This window comes from Seriola aureovittata, chromosome 6, assembly GCF_021018895.1.
Source record: "Seriola aureovittata isolate HTS-2021-v1 ecotype China chromosome 6, ASM2101889v1, whole genome shotgun sequence".
NCBI lineage: Eukaryota > Metazoa > Chordata > Actinopteri > Carangiformes > Carangidae > Seriola > Seriola aureovittata.
This window is the reverse complement of record NC_079369.1, coordinates 25,076,569-25,097,681: the sequence shown is the minus strand read 5'-3', so window position 1 is coordinate 25,097,681 and position 21,113 is coordinate 25,076,569. Positions and strand designations below refer to the sequence as shown.

The following is a 21,113-nucleotide window of genomic DNA, read 5'->3' as shown; positions in this document are numbered from 1 at the left end:
GGCTTTTGTTTTTCGTTTTTTCTTATGTTGCTAAAACAATCAACACTCAATTCCCCTAATGACAAAAACAGAATTTTATTAGCAAATTTATTAAAAAGGAAAAACTGAAATATCACATTCACATGAGTACGTCGTTATTTTTCTTTCATTTGATTTATGTTACAGTATTACCAATACTTCCCGTTTCTTGGAGAGAGATATCAGATATTGTTTTGGCTCTGACATTATGTCACGTATGAAATAAAGGACAGCCAGAACCCAATTGCAGATTCAAAAAAGGAACAGAGTTTATTTACAAAAACTGAAAATCACCAACAGGGAAAAAACTAACCGAGGACCACTCAAGCGGCTGCTGAGGGAAAAACAACAAAAGAACAATAACACAAAAAAACACAAAGGGCAAAAAACTCAGGAATAAACTAAAGTTGTCCAGGAGGAAAAAATACTCACTAGCACACTAGAAATAACGCTGGAAATACTTGAGCGGGAGGCGAGGCAGGTTCTCGTGAATCGTTGTGAGGAACAGCAGGCATACGAGTGTGGCACAGGGGAATGTTTGGGAGAGGCTTAAATAACCAGGCTGATTTCAAGGAATCAGGAACAGGTGAGGGCAATGAGGCTGCTGCCGAGAACCGGCCCCGCCCCTCCGTGCTGACCTGAGTGAGAGAGGAGACAGAGGTTAAATGGAGGCTCAATAACACAAAAATAAATCAAAAACCAAACCATAACACATTATTTCTGTCAGGCATAATAATCCAGCGATGGCTGCTGACTTCTGAGTTAAAGCTCCATATTTAACATGTTTCCTGTGTTTTATTTGAAGTGTTGATCCATAAGACGATATATTTGTGGTTTTAAGAACCAAAAACCATCTCAATGTAGTTTTACATCTCCTCTCTCAGGCTTCTCTCTGGAGCTCTGGTAACAACAGGTCGGTGAGCCAATCAGAAGAGAGGAGTCTCTGAGCCTCTCTTCTGATTGGCTCACTGTTTCTGAGTGATCCAATAAAAAATAATGTAAAACATTTCAGGTAAACTCTCAGAGAAACCAAATCCTGCAAGGTTGGATGGTGAGTCCAGGTGGGCGGGGCTTGGGGCATGGCTGAGGACAGTGACTGCTTTGTTGTGACATCACAAAGTTCCAGAAGTCCTGACGGCTGGTTTTGAGGCTCAGTTTCTGAATACAGGCTGTGTGCATTTCTCTGTGGATTAAGCGCTTTGATACTTTCTTAGTATTAATATTAAACTAAACCTGCTTTATAATCAAACAACACATGGACATCTACCTTTATACTATATGAGCTCTTAAACATTGGTGTCGACACTTCCAGTGTAGTTGTGCTTAATGTGCCTGCAGAGTCATCACTGCTGCGTTGCTGAACTGTGTTGCTGATCTCTTTCTCTCTGTTCTTCAGACGGAGGCCATCCACCCAGACTGCGCCCTGGTGGCTCAGCACATGAAAGCTCAGGAAGAATGCAACCAGATCCTCAAACAGGAGGAGAACAACCACTCCACCAGGGCAGGTCAGTCTGTGTTTAAATGGTGTTGTGGTAACAAAGATTTGTGCACATACCTTGTGGGGACTTGACCCCCATTTGGGGACAAACGTTAAGTCCCCAAAATGTTAACCACTTGGTTTTAGAGTTAAGATAGAATCAAGATATGATAAAGTATAAATAAGGTGGAATTAGGCTTTGGTTTTGTGAGGGTGGTTGGGTTTCATCATGTATGTGTTACAGTGAGGGGGTTAGGGTGTGTCTGAAATCACTCACTACTCCATATATAGTCCACTATATAGTGAGTTCACCATTTTGTAGTGCTGTACGAATGTATAGTGACAAATATTATACCCTAACTAGCAGACTCATAGTATCCCACAATGCATCACGAAAAGTAGTGTACAACTGATGGTCACTAACTAAGCATTATATACCATCATGCATTGCACTCACTGATAGACAGAAGAACGGTGCAGAGAAAATGACCTGAGTAGTGTCCAAAAGTGTTTTTTCAATATACAGATGAGCTCACTGTTCAGGCCTCTGCAGAGAACTCCCTGGATAGAGAGGAGGGAGGACTGAATGAGTGAGTGATTTTGGACACAACCAGTGTCCTTACAAGAGTCAAAACCAAGAATGTGTGATGTATTTATCTTTTTGTTTCTTATTTTGGATCTACTTTGACTTGACTGAATGAGATGACTAATTCAAAATGTACAGTCAGTATATTTTAGTAGATTTATGTAGATTCTTTATAAGTTGAGACCTGTTTCCCAAAGACAAACCAGTCAGAGGATATAAGAGGGAGAGAGGAAGATAACAAAGATAATAAAACTGTAAATATGTGGATAAAACCAAAGGTGGAAAGGAACAGAATCAATGAGGGTGTCTTTACTTTTTACTAAAATATTTTTATCTTATTCCATTATTTTTGTCATTTTCTGTTGTTGAAATAGTATATCACTAAATTCATTTTCACAATGAAGTATAATCAATACAAACAATCACTGAAGATCTTTGTACTGAAACTTTTCATCTGGTCTGCTAAAATTATGTTTTATGAAAAGAAAAAACATTTACACTCAAGCAAAGACAAAAAGAGAGCTGGGTGGATTCATCCACAGCTGAAAGTAGTCCCCAGCAAACGCATTATTTCTTTGTGTTTGTGTGATGTTTGCTGCAGTCGCCGGCTGTTTTAGGAATTTACTGAACCCTTTTTTAAAAGCAGCGAAGTCAAAAAGTATCTAGAGACAGACTAAGACATTGTTGGTTTTGTTGTTGTTGTTTGTTCATGTGATACGTGAATTATGATAATAATGTGAACTAAACAAGCTATATATTATGGATCTATAGCTCTTCATACAACTTATATCCTCAAAAATCTGATTTCAAATCAAGATAAATTAAATTCTTAGCTGTTTTGTTTTTGTTTTTTGCTTGACTTCACCTTAATCAAGTATCTACAAGTATTTTAACCATGAGAGTTATTCAAATGAATTATTAATTAATTAATAAATCGAGGGCCATTAAAAACATTAATTCATACTTGAAACATATCCATCTCCTCTTTTTCCGAAAGTTAAGTGTCAATCATCGATACTGATGTGAAATAAATGCATGTTTGTCTTCCCTCTTCTGCATCATGTCTCCTCCATCTCACCTGTTTCCAAACATTGTTTTGTCAGCTGTCTTCTTTTCTGACAGTCGATCACGAGTATCGTCAAGTATTTCTCCGTCCTGACTTTTCCTCTTGGGAAAATGTTCCAGTTTAGAGTGAAGAGCACTCTCTCTTAGGCAGCACCTTCATTTGGGGGCCATCAGGAGCACCCCTGTGTGGGCTCCAGCCATGTCATGCTGTTAAATTACAGACATCCAGGACAGTTTGACACGTTCTCAGGTTTGACCTTGAAGGGAGAGTGACTGAACAAATATAGTTTGAGATACTGTTGAAATCAGTTTTATCTCTTTATAATAAATGTAGCTCAGATTAGTAGATCCATATATATCACTTAATTATAGGCTGAGGGATCACTTTCTCCCATCCTCCTCCTCTTCACCTTCTTCAGAGGGTGTTCAGAGGAGTGAAAGGCGCTGGAGCCTCAATGGCAAATGTCAGGAGTTGAAAAAGTCAGTGAGCTCCCACGACCAGGGAACTAATCAGTGTATGCAGGTTCCTCATTAAAGGAGAACCTCCGCCAACCTCCGGGTTACAGCCACTGGCAGTCTGAGCCCTCAGAGAATCAAACCACTTTCTGCCTCATCCATGAGAAGAAAAAAACAACTCTCAAAACTCCATTAAAAGGTAATCTAATGACAGAAGATACAGCTATTTGCTGCTCAATTCTGAAACCTAAGAGAACCATGAATGATGTCCATCCATCCATTTTCTTGTTCACGAGTGAGGGTAGGATGGAGCACCACATCGAAATGTGGATTGGCGCAGCGTCAGCAGTAAAACAAGCGTTGCGCTGGACCGTTGTGGCGAAGATGGAGCTGAGCCAGAAGGAAAAGCTCTCGATTTACCAGTCGATCTTCTTTCCGACCCTCACCTGTGGTTATGAGCTCTGGGTAATGACCGAAAGAATGAGTGAGTCGGCTGGGCTCAGCTGTAGAGATAGGGTAAGGAACTCTGGCTCGTTGCTCCTTCACGTCTAAAGGAACCAGTTGATCTGGCTAAAATCCCTCCTGGGTGCCTTCCATTGGAGGTCTTCCAGGCACGAACAACTGGTAGGAGGCCTCAAGGTAGACCCAGAACACACTGGAGAGATTATATATCTCATCTGGCCTGGGAACGCCTCGGTATCCTAGAGAGAGGGACGTCTGGACTGCTTTGCTTCTTACTATGAAATTAGATGAAGAAGTGAGCAGCAAACTTTGGTTAAAGTGTCAGTAAAAAGTGATATTCATCAAGGAGAAATGTGGAGAATATAATCATGTAACTAGAATAGGAAAAAAAAGCTGTAGAAACACTGTACTGTCAGTAAGTGTGGAAATCATATCAACACAAAGACTCTGAAAATGTGATCTAAAAAGGAACCATTCGTATTCTGTAGTCCGCCACTGTCTTTTTAAATTACTTTTACAGACTCCAGTGCACGATAACATTTGTATCTTAAATGAGTTTCTTGTTAAGAGTAAAAAGATCTTTATAAAAATCAGCTTCGACCGATCTAATTTTTAAAAATCTGTGCATTCTTTAATGGGAATATGTTTAAATCAAAAACAATTAGTTTTGAGAAGTTAGTCAATTGTAAATAATAATGACGACAGTAACACGAAACAATAAAATTAGGGTGAAAAACAACACTGGCATGTCAGCATTTCGTAACATCTGCTTTATCTTGGGTAATTTTATTCACTAGTAAACAACACTTGTGCATGAGAATATGATGTGTAAATAATATAGGTGTTTTGGTGTGTGCTTGCATGCGGGGTGAGTTTTGTAAACCTCTTACACCAAAAACAAACACCATCTCAAACTATGAATGGAACCAAGCCTGAATGTAAACCTGCTGATGGCCTTCCTGTATCTGACGACTGCTGCTCCGTATCAAAAGCACGGTGAGCACATGTGCTTCCTGTTATCAAATTACCGTCCCTTACTTGGCAGAGCAGCCAAAACAATCAAGGGAACTAATCAGGTGAGGAGATGTCTGGATTAAAGGGACTGATTGGTCAGCCTGGCCCTGTTTCATCTCTGTAGCTCAGGTACAAGGTGAGCCAACTGAATCAGAGGAGATTCATCCATTATCCTCCCTTCAATGGCTCAGAAAAAAAGTCTGAGCCACAGGAACAGCTTGTCCTTCAGGAGCTTTATTTTCCATCTGAGATGCAGTCTGAAAGCATGTTGATTACACCCGGCGTATGAATTCTCTTGGTTCTGAAGTGTTTTAAGCGACAGGGTCATTCCAGGCGGGTAAGCTCAGCTCTCTCCTCACTCGTTCTCTCGGCTCTGAAAAGGGTTGTTATGAAAGCGACACACTCGGCGAGGTAGTCGTCTGATCACTGGTGGGACTTGCTTGCGCTCGCCACAGCTGGTTTCACTCAGAATTAATTGCATCATTTGTCACCCTATCCTGTGATCAACTGAAGCAAAGATGTGACAATTAGTATTCAAAGCATCAGGTATGAGTCGCTTCAAGTCCGGACTGAACACTGACTGAAGTAGACTGAGGCGCCGCCTCACTTCTCCAGGAGGCTGTCACATAACTGTACAGCGGGAAACACAGTCCCAGCTGAAGGGTCCTGTATGGTCTCCCCAGTGGCCTCAGCCAGTCCAACAAGCATTCAATCAGTCAATCAAACTTTATTTGTATAGATTTGGCGGAGAAAGGCTCTGCTCTTTGAGGGACCTGTCTGCTGCTAATCCCCAACACACACAGGAATATTAATGTTAGGGTTATGTTAAATCAACAATGCCATACAGAGCTGAAACTAGAACTAGAACTGTAAGAAAACCTTTCAAAATCCAGGTGACATCCCTAACTACACTAATAACGATGAATCCAGCCATGGAACAGAGCCTTTCTCCACAGTATGTAGTGTGACTAGCATCATATGTCTAGATAAGGACAATAGTTATTTGAAAAAATAATCTAATATTGTTTTTGCAATATTTCGTTTTTCCATTTCCCATAAGCCCTAGATGTTTGCAGGCTTAAGCGTCAGGGGGTCACAGTTAATTCAGCACGACACAGACGATTGAATACCCTACATGTTTTTAGACAGCAAAGATTACAGCTATAAAGTTGAAACAATTACTTTAGAAGAGAGCACTGGATGAAACCCCAAGACGATGACATAAGTACCCATACTGCCATGCTTGTAGTTTTCGGCTGGACCACAAAAGCCCTATAAACACAGATGTCCATGACTGAGTGAGTGATAGAGTTGAGTGATTAAGTTAAACCATTGGTCTGCTGAGTGTTGGAGTTTCCCCATTGGCTGTTGCACTTTCAAAGTGAATTTGCACAAAAAGTTTCTATGAGGGGGCGTTCACAGCCTGCAGTTGCCAACTTAGCACGTTTGTCACTAGATTTAGCGCCTAGCGACAAATCTAGTGACTTTCATCTAGTGACCTTTGGACAGTCACCAGTACTGTCTGCATGTAGGTTAATATACACATGAGAAATGTTTATTTTCTGTTTTGTTTTAAACTTATGAATTGTTTAGTGTGTGCCTCATCTCCTTACAGTTAACCATAACACATTTCTATGCATAGATCGGCAGAGATGTATGCATCATTGGAGAAATATAAATCATGCTCCACAGTAGGCTTCCATCAAAATGTAAATTTTTACAGAATTTCAAGGAAATCATCAAAAGAAAATGTTAATTATTATGTTTTCATCCCCTATAGTTATGTGAATATTAGGAGTTTGTCTGTTGACATAAACAGCTGAGAAGTTGTAATCAAAAGAGCATCAAACCTCAAACAAAAATGATGTATAAAACATGATGGAAATATGATTGTTTCAAGTTTGAGGAAGCTCTCCTTTTGATCTGATGTTTTCATCTGTCACTATTTTTTGTTTGTTCAGTGGACATTTAAGTCATGTGCTTCATGTGCAGCATAGGTTATACTAAAGTCTGTTTCCATTGTATTTCCATTGTCGCATTTTGCTTTTGGAGTTAAATATGGTAGGTAGGTTCAAATTTGATGAAAAGTGAGTTACAATGACTAAAGTCAAAAAGTAAAAATCAAATAATGGGAATAATACATTCCAAACCACAGCAGGCCAACATAAACTGGGCCAAAAAAAGGCTTTAATACTCATGAATATTTAGCCACAGCTGTCCTGAGGAAAAGTGTCAGGGCCATGTGGGTCAGGTCTTTATGTCTTTGACCAAAGTGTTGTGGGGAATACAGATGAGAGCAGAAGGAAGTTGAGGAGTGAAGCAACTGCATTATGTGATGTAACGGTAAATTTTGTACATATTTGGAACAAATTTTACTTCTATTCAACTACTTTTCAGCACTAAATGTTAAAAGGCCTGAAATTTGATTCAACATTAGAAAATTCATAAAGCATCAGAGTTGTTTGACAAAAATAAGCCTTTTTAACGCCAAACATTTGACTTGTTCTTGCAGGAGAAGCACAAGTGTAGATGATAGAATTAATTACGACTCTCTTTTCTGCTTGTGCCAGTGAACCGGCATGCACAATACCACATCCCTGCAGTAACACAGCTGACGAGAATGAAGCCATGATTAATGTTATTGCTTCCACCTGTGTTTGACAGGCAACACGACCACCATGAGAAAGTGTTAAACAGGCTTGTTTAAGCTGATGACTTAAAGCATTTTAGATTTTATGCGATTTATTTTTTTAGAACAACTTCTAAAAGTGTCATGACAGTGAATGGTGGGATTTATAGTTTGGGGGAAGGATGTAAAATTTGAGAAAATAATTTTATTTGGACACAAAATTTGCAAACACCTTTGAGTGCAGGATGAGTCATGAAACGTTTGAAACTGTTTTACAGGAAGAGAAAATGAATGGATTTTGATGTAAAAAATACTCGAATAATAATCTTTTGACATATATTAAGAGATAAATGAGCAATTAACACAGAGACTGAGGGGAAGAACCGTCCCGGACGTCTTCATCGTCGTCTCTCTTACTCCCCACATCGTCATTGTGTGTTCAGTATACAGTATGCTAAATGTTCAGTGGCATTCATTATCATTTAAATTAAATCCTTTTGATTTATTTGATCTTTTTCAAATCAAATATCTGGGACAGCGATGTACTTAATGAAAATACCTGGGTTCTGTGACAGCTACATTTGTGGACATTGAAATTCTGCAGTGTTGTAGAAATATTGTATTGTATTATGATTTATTGTGTTTTTTAAATCCAAAGTGATTTAAGCTCTAAAGCTTTTAATTGAATGACTCGTTTTCCCTTTAACATCACAATTAACTATCAACAGGAATTATCCTTGATATCAAAGATCGCAGGTTTAACAACGTCTTACTTTTCAGAACATTATCTTCATTAATTGTTGCTATTGTCATTTATATAAATTGATGAATTCAAGCCCTGAGCAAGTCCTGTAGAAGTCTTGTTACTCCTCTATGAAGTCAGCTAGCATAGCATTTATAAACGCGTAGCGCCAGATCCAGAACGCCGTTTGCTCGTTCTCATAGCCCAGAGGCATGATGGGAGTGACACTACTGCGCACATTCAGTGGGCCGTATAACGCATAACGTGGAAGTAACCACCAGTAAGCCAGGAACTTTGACAGTGTATGTGCCAGGCGAGCGATTTCTACAGAAGTGAACGGGCGCCATATTTAGATCCGGTATCCAGGTCTTATAATACATCCATGCTTCTCACAAAGAACTTGTATTTAACCATGTCCATCTTGATGATATTCATCTTAACACTGATTTAAAAAAAATAAGTGGGGAGGAGAAGCCTTTTAATGGAGGATAGCATTTTGGCTAACATAGCTAAAGATCGCATCAGTTAAAACTACACAATGAACTTGACCTTCATTTGTGCTCACTAATTAGCACACTGTATTTATTTGAATGAATGAATCTGTGCTTTTGCTCATAAAACAATATTTTTGATATGAAAGCATGAAAATCCCAATTTTCAAATTTCCCAACTTTTTTCCTCAATAATTTTTATTCATTATTATCTTTCATTTAGAGGGACAATTTCATCATATGACTGCTCCTACTTTTACTAGCTGAGCTCACTTTGTTGTTAGTGCCTGTTTACGTCAGGTCAAACAGGTGTGTTTAGGAGCACGATTTACCTGCAGAGTTTCACACGAATTCATCACGATGCATCACGAGTGGAGGAGCCCGTCAGATGTGACCACATGAGGGAACAAACAGATGGGTGGGATGATGAGCGGAGGTAAAGGACGCTGCGGCTCATGAAATAGTGATTGGAAAATTATGAGGCTTCTCATTAGCAATGTCACAAAAGATTGCACAAGAGGTAAAGGCTACTAATGGATGAGGGAGGAAATTGCAGTGGTTATATTTGGCTGTTGACGGGTATACAGCGTCAGCAGGTGACGAGGAAAAACGCACTCTCCCCTTTTTAACTTTGTGCCCTTTTCTCTATATCTTGAACGGCCTAATCAAGTGTCCAGTCGGGAGGGAGGCAGGGCAGATGTCTTGTCTACTGTGGGATAATTACCTTTCACACCTCCAGTCGAACAGGAAACATGGATACAGGGAGTCAGGGATAGAGGGGAGGTGAGGATGTAACGCAGGAGTAAACAGACAGAGAGGGTTAACGGTCTTGTCCATTTTAAAAGGATGCTTGTAATTAGACCCACGGCGGGTGTGTGTGCGCATCAGTGCCTTCCTGATTTGCCTTCACGCTCCATTGTTGACATTTCCTCAGATCATTTCACACTATAGCTGTCCTGCCCTCTCTGTATCCCCTTGCTCACTCACAATCGTCATTTTCATAACTAATTACAAAGACTAAATACCAGAGGTGAAAAGCAACAGACTAAATCTTAATGCAGAAATGACTGGTCTATCGCTGTGTGAACACGGAATGTATTAACTGTGTTGTTAATAATGGATGAATTGTTAAAAATCATAAATTGGAAATCTTGGAGTTTCAGACTCACAGATAAAACAAGATATCTGAAGACGAATCGGAAATTATATACGGCGTGTTTAACTTTTTAAGATATTTTTTTTAAAGATTATAATCAAAATATTTGATCAGTTAATTATCTGCAATCATCATTTGCAACCCTAGAAAATGTATTCATACATTTTAATTGAATTAATGTGTAATTTAAAGGCACTTTATTTACTCAGTGGTGAGAGTGGATACGACCGGGGACCAGATCCAACCTGGACATGTTTAGAGTTTAGTGCTGCAGGGATGATTGGTTTTTGTAGGCCAACCCAGATGCCAATGGGATTTTTAGATTGGCTTTTGGATTATTGTAGAAAATAAACAGAAAATAAACTTTGACAAACAAAAGTTTACGATACTGACACGTTTTGTTCAGATGGATAATCTTCACTAATGAACACCACTTTATGATTTTTACTTTCACCAGAAGTAAAAAGATGATTTTAGGCTCTAAACTCCACCACGGTCACATGACTTCAACCACCACTACATTTCAACTTGTAGTTTGACTTAGCTCTGACCTCCTCTACTAAAGCCTTTCCTCTTACAAGGTTGGTAAGAGTTTACAAAAGCGGGAATAAGGCTGTAAAGGTGGGCGGGTGAGTAGATCAGTTTTCGTGTTTAGCGTCCCTGACAACCTCTGAAGTCTCATTTAGACACTTGTTAGCAACCGGCCTTTTTTAATGGATGTAAAAGCTTGAATAAATCATGACTGGGGTATTTACCATTTACTTACAGACATCCACATTGAGCTGTTGCATGCACAATAATGGAGAAAGCACACACAAAAGCTGTTTTTCCACAATAATGTGGCGACACCTTCACTGCTCAACATAAAGCACACTGGTCTAACTGCACAACAGCACCTGAAACCAACATGCCTCTATCTAAACCTCACGGAAAGGTGGTGGCTGCCGCTTTGTCCTATTTGCAAAGAAGTTGCCGTTCTCAATTAGTCAAGAGACGCCCGTCCCCTGCATCAAACGAAAGGACAGTTTCTGAAAGTGTTCATGTGGAGCCCCTGGAAGAGGGCAGCTTGGCCCACATGTGACTCTGACTTGGACTCGGAAACCACTGGTGTACACATACAACTTCACACTTCATTTCTCGTCATTTTTTTCTCCACTCTATCTCTTGGCTGCAGACAATCTGCTTATTAAATCTTCTGTAGCTGTTTCACTTCATTGAATCAAGATTTAACATCCAGTTTTGCTTGGATTATCTGTGTCAGGTGGGAGTGGGAAGTCGTACCACACTGAGTTTGGGTTTGTAAGAGGACCAGGATGGAGATTAGGTGAGAGATCCAGGGAGTAGAGATGTCCGCTCCGTCTAAACAGAACATAAAAAAAAAAACGTTATGTTTCCACGATCCATCAGTTCAACTACACAAACGCCGTCCTGAATGTCGCACCGAGCTCTTTGTCCGCTTGAACATCTCCGCTCTGTCACTTCTCGCTCCTCGTCTTCTCCGTTTCTCCTTTATCACATAACATTGTTTATTAAAGGGCAGATACTGTGGTACAACACATCCCAGTGGAGCCTCTTCTCCTGTAATACTTGTAGCAATATCACAGCAGCTGCAGCGGCGTCCATGACAAACAGAAGACAAATGCTTTATTTGAACCATGAAAACACTGGATAGTGAAGTGAGAGAGGGAGAGTTGTAGCCGGAGCAAGAACAAAATGCTGAGATACGGAGAGGACACACAAGACATACGTTTAGACGTTTGGTGAATCTAATTACTCAAAAGTAACAAAGGTTACCTCATAATATTTACCATAGGTCACGTACATCTCAGAGGACAATGTGCTTCTCTCAGCAATGCCGCTTCAAATACCAGTCATTTACCAACAGGGTAGGGTAGGCAGGGTTTCAGTCTCCCAAAACGTATGTGTCTGTGTTGTTAAATCATTTTTACATTGTGATGAAAAGCAGTTGAGTTCAGGTTAGGGAAAGATTGTGGTTTCAGTTAAAAGTCACAACAAAAAAACATTAACAGTTGGATATTGTATCAGAGTGAGTGAGTTGATCTTGTAGAAAAACAAACTGAATACGTTATCAGTGAACGCTTTACTGATAGGTGCATTATCTATGTTTTTGTTAACAGAATTATTATGTTTTTAAAAAACATATTTGCTTTTTGCAAGTTAGTTGTCAATAAATATAACGTCTAGGAGACAGGCATGCTGTGTGTGTCCTCTTGCAACCCTGTCTCGTCTCCTACAGAATATCCCATTTTTTTTCCTTTTCTTTGGTAAACCATCAAAAAGATGAATTACTGTATATGCATGGATATTGAGGGAAATCAAATCAATTTTTCATGTTTATTGATTACCAATATTTCCTTATTGTGGTGATTAAAAAACAATATCTGGGCGTCTTACAAATGTGCATCTTTAAAAACATAAATTATGACACAAACTCATCAGAGGAACGTAAAGAAACGTAAGACCTGTCGGTTCATTTGGGGCCTGCTCCGGTTGCTCTGGTTGCTCTGATTGCTCTGGTTGCTCCTGTTGCTCCGGTTGCTCCGGTTGCTCTGATTGCTCTGTTTGCCTTTGGAGCAGTTCTGTGGGAATGTGCGAAGGTGCGCATTAATGTATTAATGAGATGCTTGTGCATGTGTGAGCATAACGGTGCCGTTGAAGAACATTACATAACAGCTGGTCACACGGAGCGCGAACTGAGACCCTGGAGAGGAGCTTTGTGCTCAGGATACCGACTGTTAACTGGACAAAAAGATGCAACCATTAATATCTGATTGATATCGGATGTCACGAGCTTTGCTCTAATTAGCAGCCGATGCTTCTTTTCACACACTGGGACTCAAACAAAAGCATCGTGCCCTTTGAATACACACAGAGTGGCTTTTCATTACCTGGAAAGCCATTAGGACGGTTACAATAATACGCTGCTCTCAACTGATGCTGCACATGACAATGTTATCTGCAGCTTGGTGAACAAACAATAACCTTGATGCAAAGCAAAAGAAAATAAATTGAAAAAAAAATGGAAAATGAGAGTTCAACGTCACATTTATCCAGCGAGATGTTTGCCTCATCTCGGCTTTGGCAGGAGAACCTCCAGCAGTCGCCAAAAGCTGTGTTTTATTATGAATGAGTGGTGGTGTGTCTCCGCGAGCTGCTGTTTTAATTGACACAGGGCCGAGCAGCTTTGATGTACGAGGCGTTGTCGTGGCAGAGGGAGACGAGAAACTCCTCATTACTGCCCCCCTTCCCACACACACACACACACACACACACACACACCCACCCCCCTTATCCTCCGCACCTTCCTCATTCGGGGCGACGGAGGCTGCAGGGAGAGATTGTCGGCCATGTGAGGGGAACGGCAGAGGCAGAGCGTGGGCAGAGAGGAGGGCTTAGGACATCACCAAATCAAACGCCCCTTCTCCCTCTTCCAGACTTGGGGGAAACCCCTTGAAAAATGACATCGGAAGACAAACTCACTTTCTGCACTGACAAATTCATTTCCAGTGAGGTTAACATTAGCAAGTATTGTTTGTATTATAGAAAATCTACCAGTGCAACGAGATTATTTCAACCCATGTTTAATGAAAATCCGTTTATTTTATCTTGATTCTAATGCAGCAACCTGCTAGAAAATCATCTCTACAATGTTTATAAAAAAGTGGATTTCTATTGACGACAAGTTGAAATAGCCTCAATGCAATGGTACATTTTTGGGGATTTTTTTAGCTCATTAGAGTGATAGTTTGGGTTATTTGATGTTGGGTTGTGTGAGGTGCTTAGCCATGGAGTTTTTGTACCAGGCTGTAAAAAAAAAAAGTTTATTTCTGCTGTAAAGTTGGACATTTTAAAATGGGAGTCTATGGGGACTGACTCAATATTGGAGCCAGACTCTAGTGGTCATTGGAGGAACTGCAGTTTTTAGCACTTCAGTGTTGTTGGAGGTTGCCGCCCCGACAAGTACTCGTACTCGACATTCAGCATCATTTCAATCACTTCTTTTCAACACTCAAGCCTTTCATTAATGTTGACTTTTGTTGTGCTGCTCCTTTTCTTTGTTATTGTTCATCTTAAATACCTGATTTTTCCTTTTCTTTTTTCTACTAATTGCATATTTTCTCCATGCTAATGTACTTATTTTTCCATTTGTTCCAGCTGACTTTTTATTTCTTGATTTAATGACAAAGTGTAATCTTGATGTGCCTCCATAACAGTGTCTTAAAAGGTGCCATAATTGTCAAGTAAATTTCATTGTTGTCACTTGCATTTACTGACGCTCTGCTGTGACACTTGTTTAGTTCATAAATTGCTTTATAATGACTCCATATGACTTCTTGCTTTCTCTTAAAGTGAGATGTGTGCTCATATGTTCTGCACAGACATAACGTGTCAGACTATATTTGATTAATTAGTTTCTATATCTGATCAGGTTCTGTCTTTCACTCTAATGAGGGATAAATGTTGTCTTCTTGTTCCAGGTTGTCCGACATTTTGGGACGACATTGGTTGCTGGTTCCGTGCAGAGGTGGGACAGGTGGTCAGCGTCTCGTGTTCCAACGTCTCCCAGCTGTTTGTCAATAACCAAGGTAAATCACTTGTGCTCAGGTGTGTCACGTTTCAAGGCAGAACTGTGTGAAGTCAAGGAGGCAGTTTAGGACCTTCAACCACCAAGAGCCCCTCAAACTAAATGAAAATGATATTTGTCTTAAATTTTTTATTTAAAGATGCACCTTTATGTGATTAAAACAAATTCGCTGTACCAAATTTTTAGATTTTGAGGGCACTGTAAATTCTGTGTAACCTTCAAAATAAGAGTCTCAACCAGGTAAGAGGTGCTGACTGGAGGCTCTGGTGCATAAAGCTTAGGCAGTTTCTCCTGTCACACACAGGCAAACACACACTGACAGACATGCACACTTTTCCCCTTCAAAATAAAAGCCTAAATAAGGTAAGAAGAGCTTACAAGAGGATCTGTGGTGGAAATGTTAAGTAGTTTTTACTGCCACACACATAAACACATACAGTATCAGAGGAGCGTTTTATATCTTCTCAGAGATTTGTTGTTGTAAAGGTGATTGAGATAATTCTATGCTTGAGTAGATTCCACTCCTCTCCATTTGCACTGGGTCTGTTTGTGACAACCTGCAGATTTGTTTTGTTTTTGTTTATCTCCCAAGTGGCATGAATCAAGTTTTTCCAGCTGCATCTGTATCTGTCTTTCAAACACTTAATGCTACATGAGAGACTGTGAGTGTGTTTAGTTTTCTTGAGACCAGGCAGCTGGATGAGACAGGGGTCTGGAGAGGGCGGCGGTCCCGTTAACAGTCAGGAGAGCGCCGCTCTCTGCAGCTAAGTTCAGAGTCCACATGAAAAACATATGTCCATAAACCACTCACTGAAAGCATACCACCACTACTAAGAGCTATCTAAATATAACCTGGTGACTGGCTGAGCTGAATCTGAAAGATGGATGAACTGAGCACAAGTTCATTATGCTGGAAAAGTTAGTGCCTTAAATGAGAAATCATGAATTTCAGAGGCTTTGGTCTGCAGACAAAAGTCATTGTGGCCTTAAGAAAGAATATTTACTGACAACATCATTGGAGGCACAAGCAGGAGAAAAAAACAAAAGATCAGCATGACTGTTGGCAGCATTATTAATCATATCTCTACTCTGCCTCAAACAAGGCTGATACAAGCATTTCTACTGCCTCAAAGATACAAAACCAAAAGTGCAAATGTGGACAAGAAAAATTCTTTACAATGCATCACAGTCAGAATTCAAAAATATAAAGAGGTTTAAATGGCACATAACATATCATAGGACTGTTGTGTGTTTTGTGTATTGTTCATGTCTTGAGCTGTTTTGTATTTTAAAGTTTCATCTATTGATGACATTGCAAATTAGCTATAGTACACAGCAATGCTGTGGTGTCTGGCATTGGTGACTGTCAGGAGGGAAGGTCAGCAGATTTATCTTAATCCCAAATATTCCTGTATTGTTGTGTATGTCAGTGCTAAATTTCAGTTTGAGGTCATTTACACAATTTGGCCACTAGAGAGCACTGACAAGTGAATTTTTCATTTGTAAATCTGAGTCACAAATATTTAATAACCAACAAAAAAACATCTTGTGCAAACTGTGACCTGCAGCTGGATGTGTGAGCAACTACCAAATAAACATGTAGACAGAAAAGAGAAACTCTGTTTGTGTTAGTGACCACACGTTCAATCCATTTAAGACATCCTTATCAAGGGAAAAAAAAATCTCATATCCATATTGTTCCAGTATCAGTTTGGCTCCTGCATTGACAGGATGGTTTTTACCCTCTCTGTAAAGCACCCTGACGACGTCCCAGTGCTGAAACACTCACTGAATAAAGTCCGGACTCTTCCCGTGTGTGAGTGCTGGTGAATTACTTTCAACAGAGGAGGCAGCGAGCAGAGAGCATGTCCAATATGTGGGATGCTTGGTGTAGAAATGATGCACTTGAATGATTTTCAATACAAAGACAGCTCAAAGCAGAGAAGAAGAGTAAAACCCAGAGCAGCTTCTCAGTATGAAGTTAAATCATATACTCAGTGTGGAGGGATCAGGAGGCGGAGGTTGCTGCTGATGACCTCATAACTCAGTGTTAGTGGGTTCCTGGACCACACTGGATTTCCTCCTCCACAGTCACCCGGATAAGTCAAGCGCTGTAGCTTTAGCTGTGTGGTAAGATCCAGACTCACCAACAGGAGGCCGTATGCAGAGAAAATAATGAATTGGAAAATCAAAGAGTTCAATGTAAGAGCCAAGAGCATGAGGAAGGAGTTGGCGCTGCTTGTTAAGCATGGCAGTATGAGCACTAGCGCCCTCCCCGGAGCCCCGGCCTTCAACCTTCAATCACATCCAACCAGTCAGCCACCGACGCTGCGGCTGCGGGCCTGCAGGGCTCTGCGCACTGCGTTTTACTGAGGCTAATGTAGCTGGATACCGGTAAATACACCCACAGTTCAAACCCCCACACAACTGCTCAGCTGTGCTGAGGAGCTGGACAGGCATTTTCACAAACTGAAACCTGTTATTTCACTGAAAACTTTTTTTTTTTTATTCCTCTCTCTTGGATACACAGATTCACAGAGAAAACCTGGTGACCTTGAACGCGTCATGGCCGTCGTAGAGTTCTGCTTCAGGCCATGGTGGGAGAACATCACTGGAAGTTTACCTCATTTAAATTCATCGTTTACAGTTTTCACTTGGCCGCGTTCACACTTACCTAGAGCTTTTAGAGTAGAGGACAAAGTAAGAACCCGTCTGCAGGGGACTGTCCCATAGGTTGACACAACACTGGACTTTAATGCATCGCCTGTTTGCTTCCTGTTTCAAACTGATGTGTCCAAAAACAGTCCACTATATAGGGAGTTTCTCATTTTCTAGTGTTTTCCGAATGTATAGTGAAAAATATTATACCCTATGTAGTGGGATCATAGTATCCCACAATGCAAGTAGTGTACAACCAATGGTCACTAACCCAGCAATATATACCATCATGCATTGCGCTCGCACTGAAAGACGGTGCAGAGAAAATGACACGAGTAGTGTCTGAAAGAGTTTTTTCACTTTACAGATGAGCTCAGTGTTCAGGCCTCTGCAGAGAACTCCCTGGATAGAGAGGAGGGAGGAGTGAGTGAGTGACTTCAGACACAACCGTTGTTTCTTTTAACCCTGAACACGACCGTTCTATAACTGCAACCATGTGTTTATTACTGTAACCACGACTAACCTTAATGACGAACTTATTTCAACCTAAATCATGAGTTTCCCTTTACCACAGCATTGTCACATTATAAAAGGGTTAGTTATTTATTTTTCTACTGTGATGGTCAGTCTGTGTCGTATCTCCTGCCACCTTAGGGACACTAGTTCAGGAAACACTCCGGCTATATTGGTGGTATCAGAGGGTGGGGGACCATGTACATCGTTTAGGTTGGACAACGTAAGATTTACTGGCCTTTAGTCAGTGTTAAGTTGTGTGAAGTTATGATGGACAGGAAGCTTGCTTCTATGTATTGCTATGTATTGGTCATTCATACAGTTGCAATCATACAGAACCGTCATACTGGCATTTACATTTACAATACAACAGCTAACTAGTGCTCCAAGTGAACCATTCCAGCTCCTACAGTATGGCCACTTCAACTCTTCTAGAGATGCGTTTAATTCAATAGTTACACTTGTAATTTACATTTCAACAAACATAGACTTCTGATTTATTGATACCAATGGATCATATTTAGGATTTCTATTTATGATCATATTTGTTGGACCAATATTTTCACAGCTAACAGCAGCATTTAACCACGGACAGAGGGCGCTAATGAGCCAAAAATGTATTTTCTTCTGGAGAACTCGAATCACATATATTGTACAAACAGTTATACAAGCTCAGTAAGGGTGCATGCACAAACGTCAGCTAAAGAGCTAAATCAGAACGTGCTGAATGACTTGTTTTTTGTGGTTGGACAGTATTTATCAGCTCCAGATGTCAGAGAGGAACAGCAGCAATGATGCAAGAGTGTGTGTGTTTGTGTGATTGTATTGGTGGTGTGCCGATGATGTTTTCCCGCCCAGACAAAGGAGCTTCTCCGAGTCTATTAAATGGCTAATAGGTGATCACACGCCACAGGTTTTGGCATTTTCTCTGATTTATTTGTTTAACTGTGTCTGTTTTCAGACTGAAAGAGTTCATAGTGATTGGCAGCAGCCCAGCAATAATGATTAGCTGGTAGCACTTTTGACCTTCAGCAAAATCACTGATTCATACAGGTGCAGGTATCTGACGGTGGGAGCAGAGCGGTCAGCTTCACTGAAACACACAATAATCAAACACACAGAGTGTCAGAGGTGTTGGACAGAGGGAATTCCCCCTGCTGAGAAATGTCAGCGTTTGCAGATGTTTATGATGTTAGGTGTTTTTATATCTTGCATTTATGGTTTATGGTAAAGTTTCCACAAATCAATAATAACCCTTGCAGACATGAGAGAAGAGTTAATATACACAGACATGAGGAGTGTGAGTTGAGCTGTATTCATCCTACCACCTGGTGGCAGTAATAAACCTTATTGTTGTTTTCTAACCACAACCAATCTAAAACAATCAGAAGAAGAAAAAGTAATTCACTGTGTCCCTATTCTATACTACATAATGATTCTAATGTGTTCACACTAGAAAAGTGAGAAAACAAAGTGACTTAAACCAGACAGCATTTTAAATATGGTCAGTTTTGGAGTGTGCTGTTGAGAAATTGTGTTGAGAAATTAAAATTAATTGTGGGTGGTAGTGAAACAGTTAAAAAACCGTTGGACAACAAATAAATAATAATTAAATCTGACGTAACTAACATTTTGATGTCTTTATGGGAAGTTTAACTGACACCAGCTTTCCAAATTTGCAGTTTGATTTACATCCAATGCCACATGCATTGTACACTGCCCTTACAGAAGAATCACGTGACCACATGTACATGTGATTTTTTGCACAATTTCACATGTGAAATGTGTGGAACACATGTGCTGTGGAGCCCATGTACATTCTCATGTGAAACCTTCAGGATTACATGTGAAACCCATGTTTAAATAGGCTGTAGCCTAATTACCACGATTAGGTGCAGAAACTGGTTGCTTCTGGGCCGGAGCACCCGTACGCCGGAGCGTGCAGTCGGGGTAAAATCTATGTTGATTTGATAATAAACTCCTGGTTGGTCCATGTCGGATCAATGGTAGAGACCAAGCAGCTGTGGTTATGTCACTGTCAGGCCCCTCCCCTAACTTTAACCACCAATCACAGAGCGCCCCCACCCAATTTATCCAATTTAGCATTTACCACACTCCACTTGACCCTGTGTGTGTGTGTGTGTGTGTGTGTGTGTGTGTGTGTGTGTGTGTGCGTGTGCGTGTGTGACGGTCGTCGCTGTTAATTTCTCATGGTGCTGAAATGTGTGTATATAACGACCTTTTCCAAATCTATAAAGCAACAAGTCATGTAGGCTGTGGCTTGTGCTGAAGGTTTATCTTGGGTGTGGAGGTCGGACATTCACCTGTTCAGAACTTCCACCAGCAGAAACATAAACTGGCGCCTATGTGACTGTCTTCTCAGTAGTACTGTAGTTGTTGTTGTTGTTTAGTGTGTATAGATCTATAAGTGTTCACACGTGTTTGACATGGGTCCTTTTCACTGGATGTGCGTCTCCAGCCTCTCAGGTCATTAACAGGCAGATGGAGTTTTAGTTTTGTGTTGAATCCTAATGAAGAGCAGTGGCGTTACTGCTCCTCTGAGAAACTACCAGTGTGTGCTCATGTGTGTATATACGTGTGTTTATGGTTGTGTCTTTACAAAGAGGGGAGGGGGGTGGGGGTGTGATGAGCGCTTCCATTATTATTATTCATCAGTGTCCAAGTAAAACAAACAGACTTCATCAGGAAAGATGCATATTCATATATTCATGCTGATGCATCTGAACAAATGGGAACAAACTGAACATTAATCAGACGTCACACTGTATCTGCATGTTCTGTGTCAAGCTGCAGCACAATCAGTGTGTGTGTACCGACTGCAGAATGTCATCTTAAAGGGTTAGTTCACATGAACCGCAGTAGTATACAGTACACTGTTCACTTTGTGTTGTTTTCTCCTCAGTCTCTTTCTTCCGTTTAGATCAACACCTCATCAGATAGATCATCAGTTTTCTCACCAACAGAACTCACAGTTATAAACAGTCGAGCATCCGAATCAGTTTGTACTTCCATTTTTTTATTGATGGATTATCTGCGTGTGTGTAGGTGAGCTGTTTATGTGTGCTTCGTTTGCAGACATGTTGCCTTCAATCCGTTATGGGACAAATAAAGTATATTGAACTGAAGTGCATTTACCCCAGTGGTCGTCTAGTCATGCACTCGTGCTGCTCTAACAGCCTCCACTCTCCTGGTGCCAGCCTTTCCACCAGATGTTTAACC

At 40.5% G+C, this 21,113-nt stretch overlaps 1 protein-coding gene across 1 annotated transcript in view; it reads left to right on the top strand.

Moving 5' to 3' along the window:
• Positions 1-21,113, top strand: part of LOC130170777 (pituitary adenylate cyclase-activating polypeptide type I receptor-like) — a 43,519-nt gene that overhangs the window by 8,936 nt on the left and 13,470 nt on the right. The window contains exons 2-3 of the mRNA XM_056378406.1: positions 1,415-1,523; positions 14,596-14,703. Coding sequence (XP_056234381.1) covers positions 1,415-1,523; positions 14,596-14,703 — 217 coding nt within the window. The remainder of the gene's footprint in view (positions 1-1,414; positions 1,524-14,595; positions 14,704-21,113) is intronic.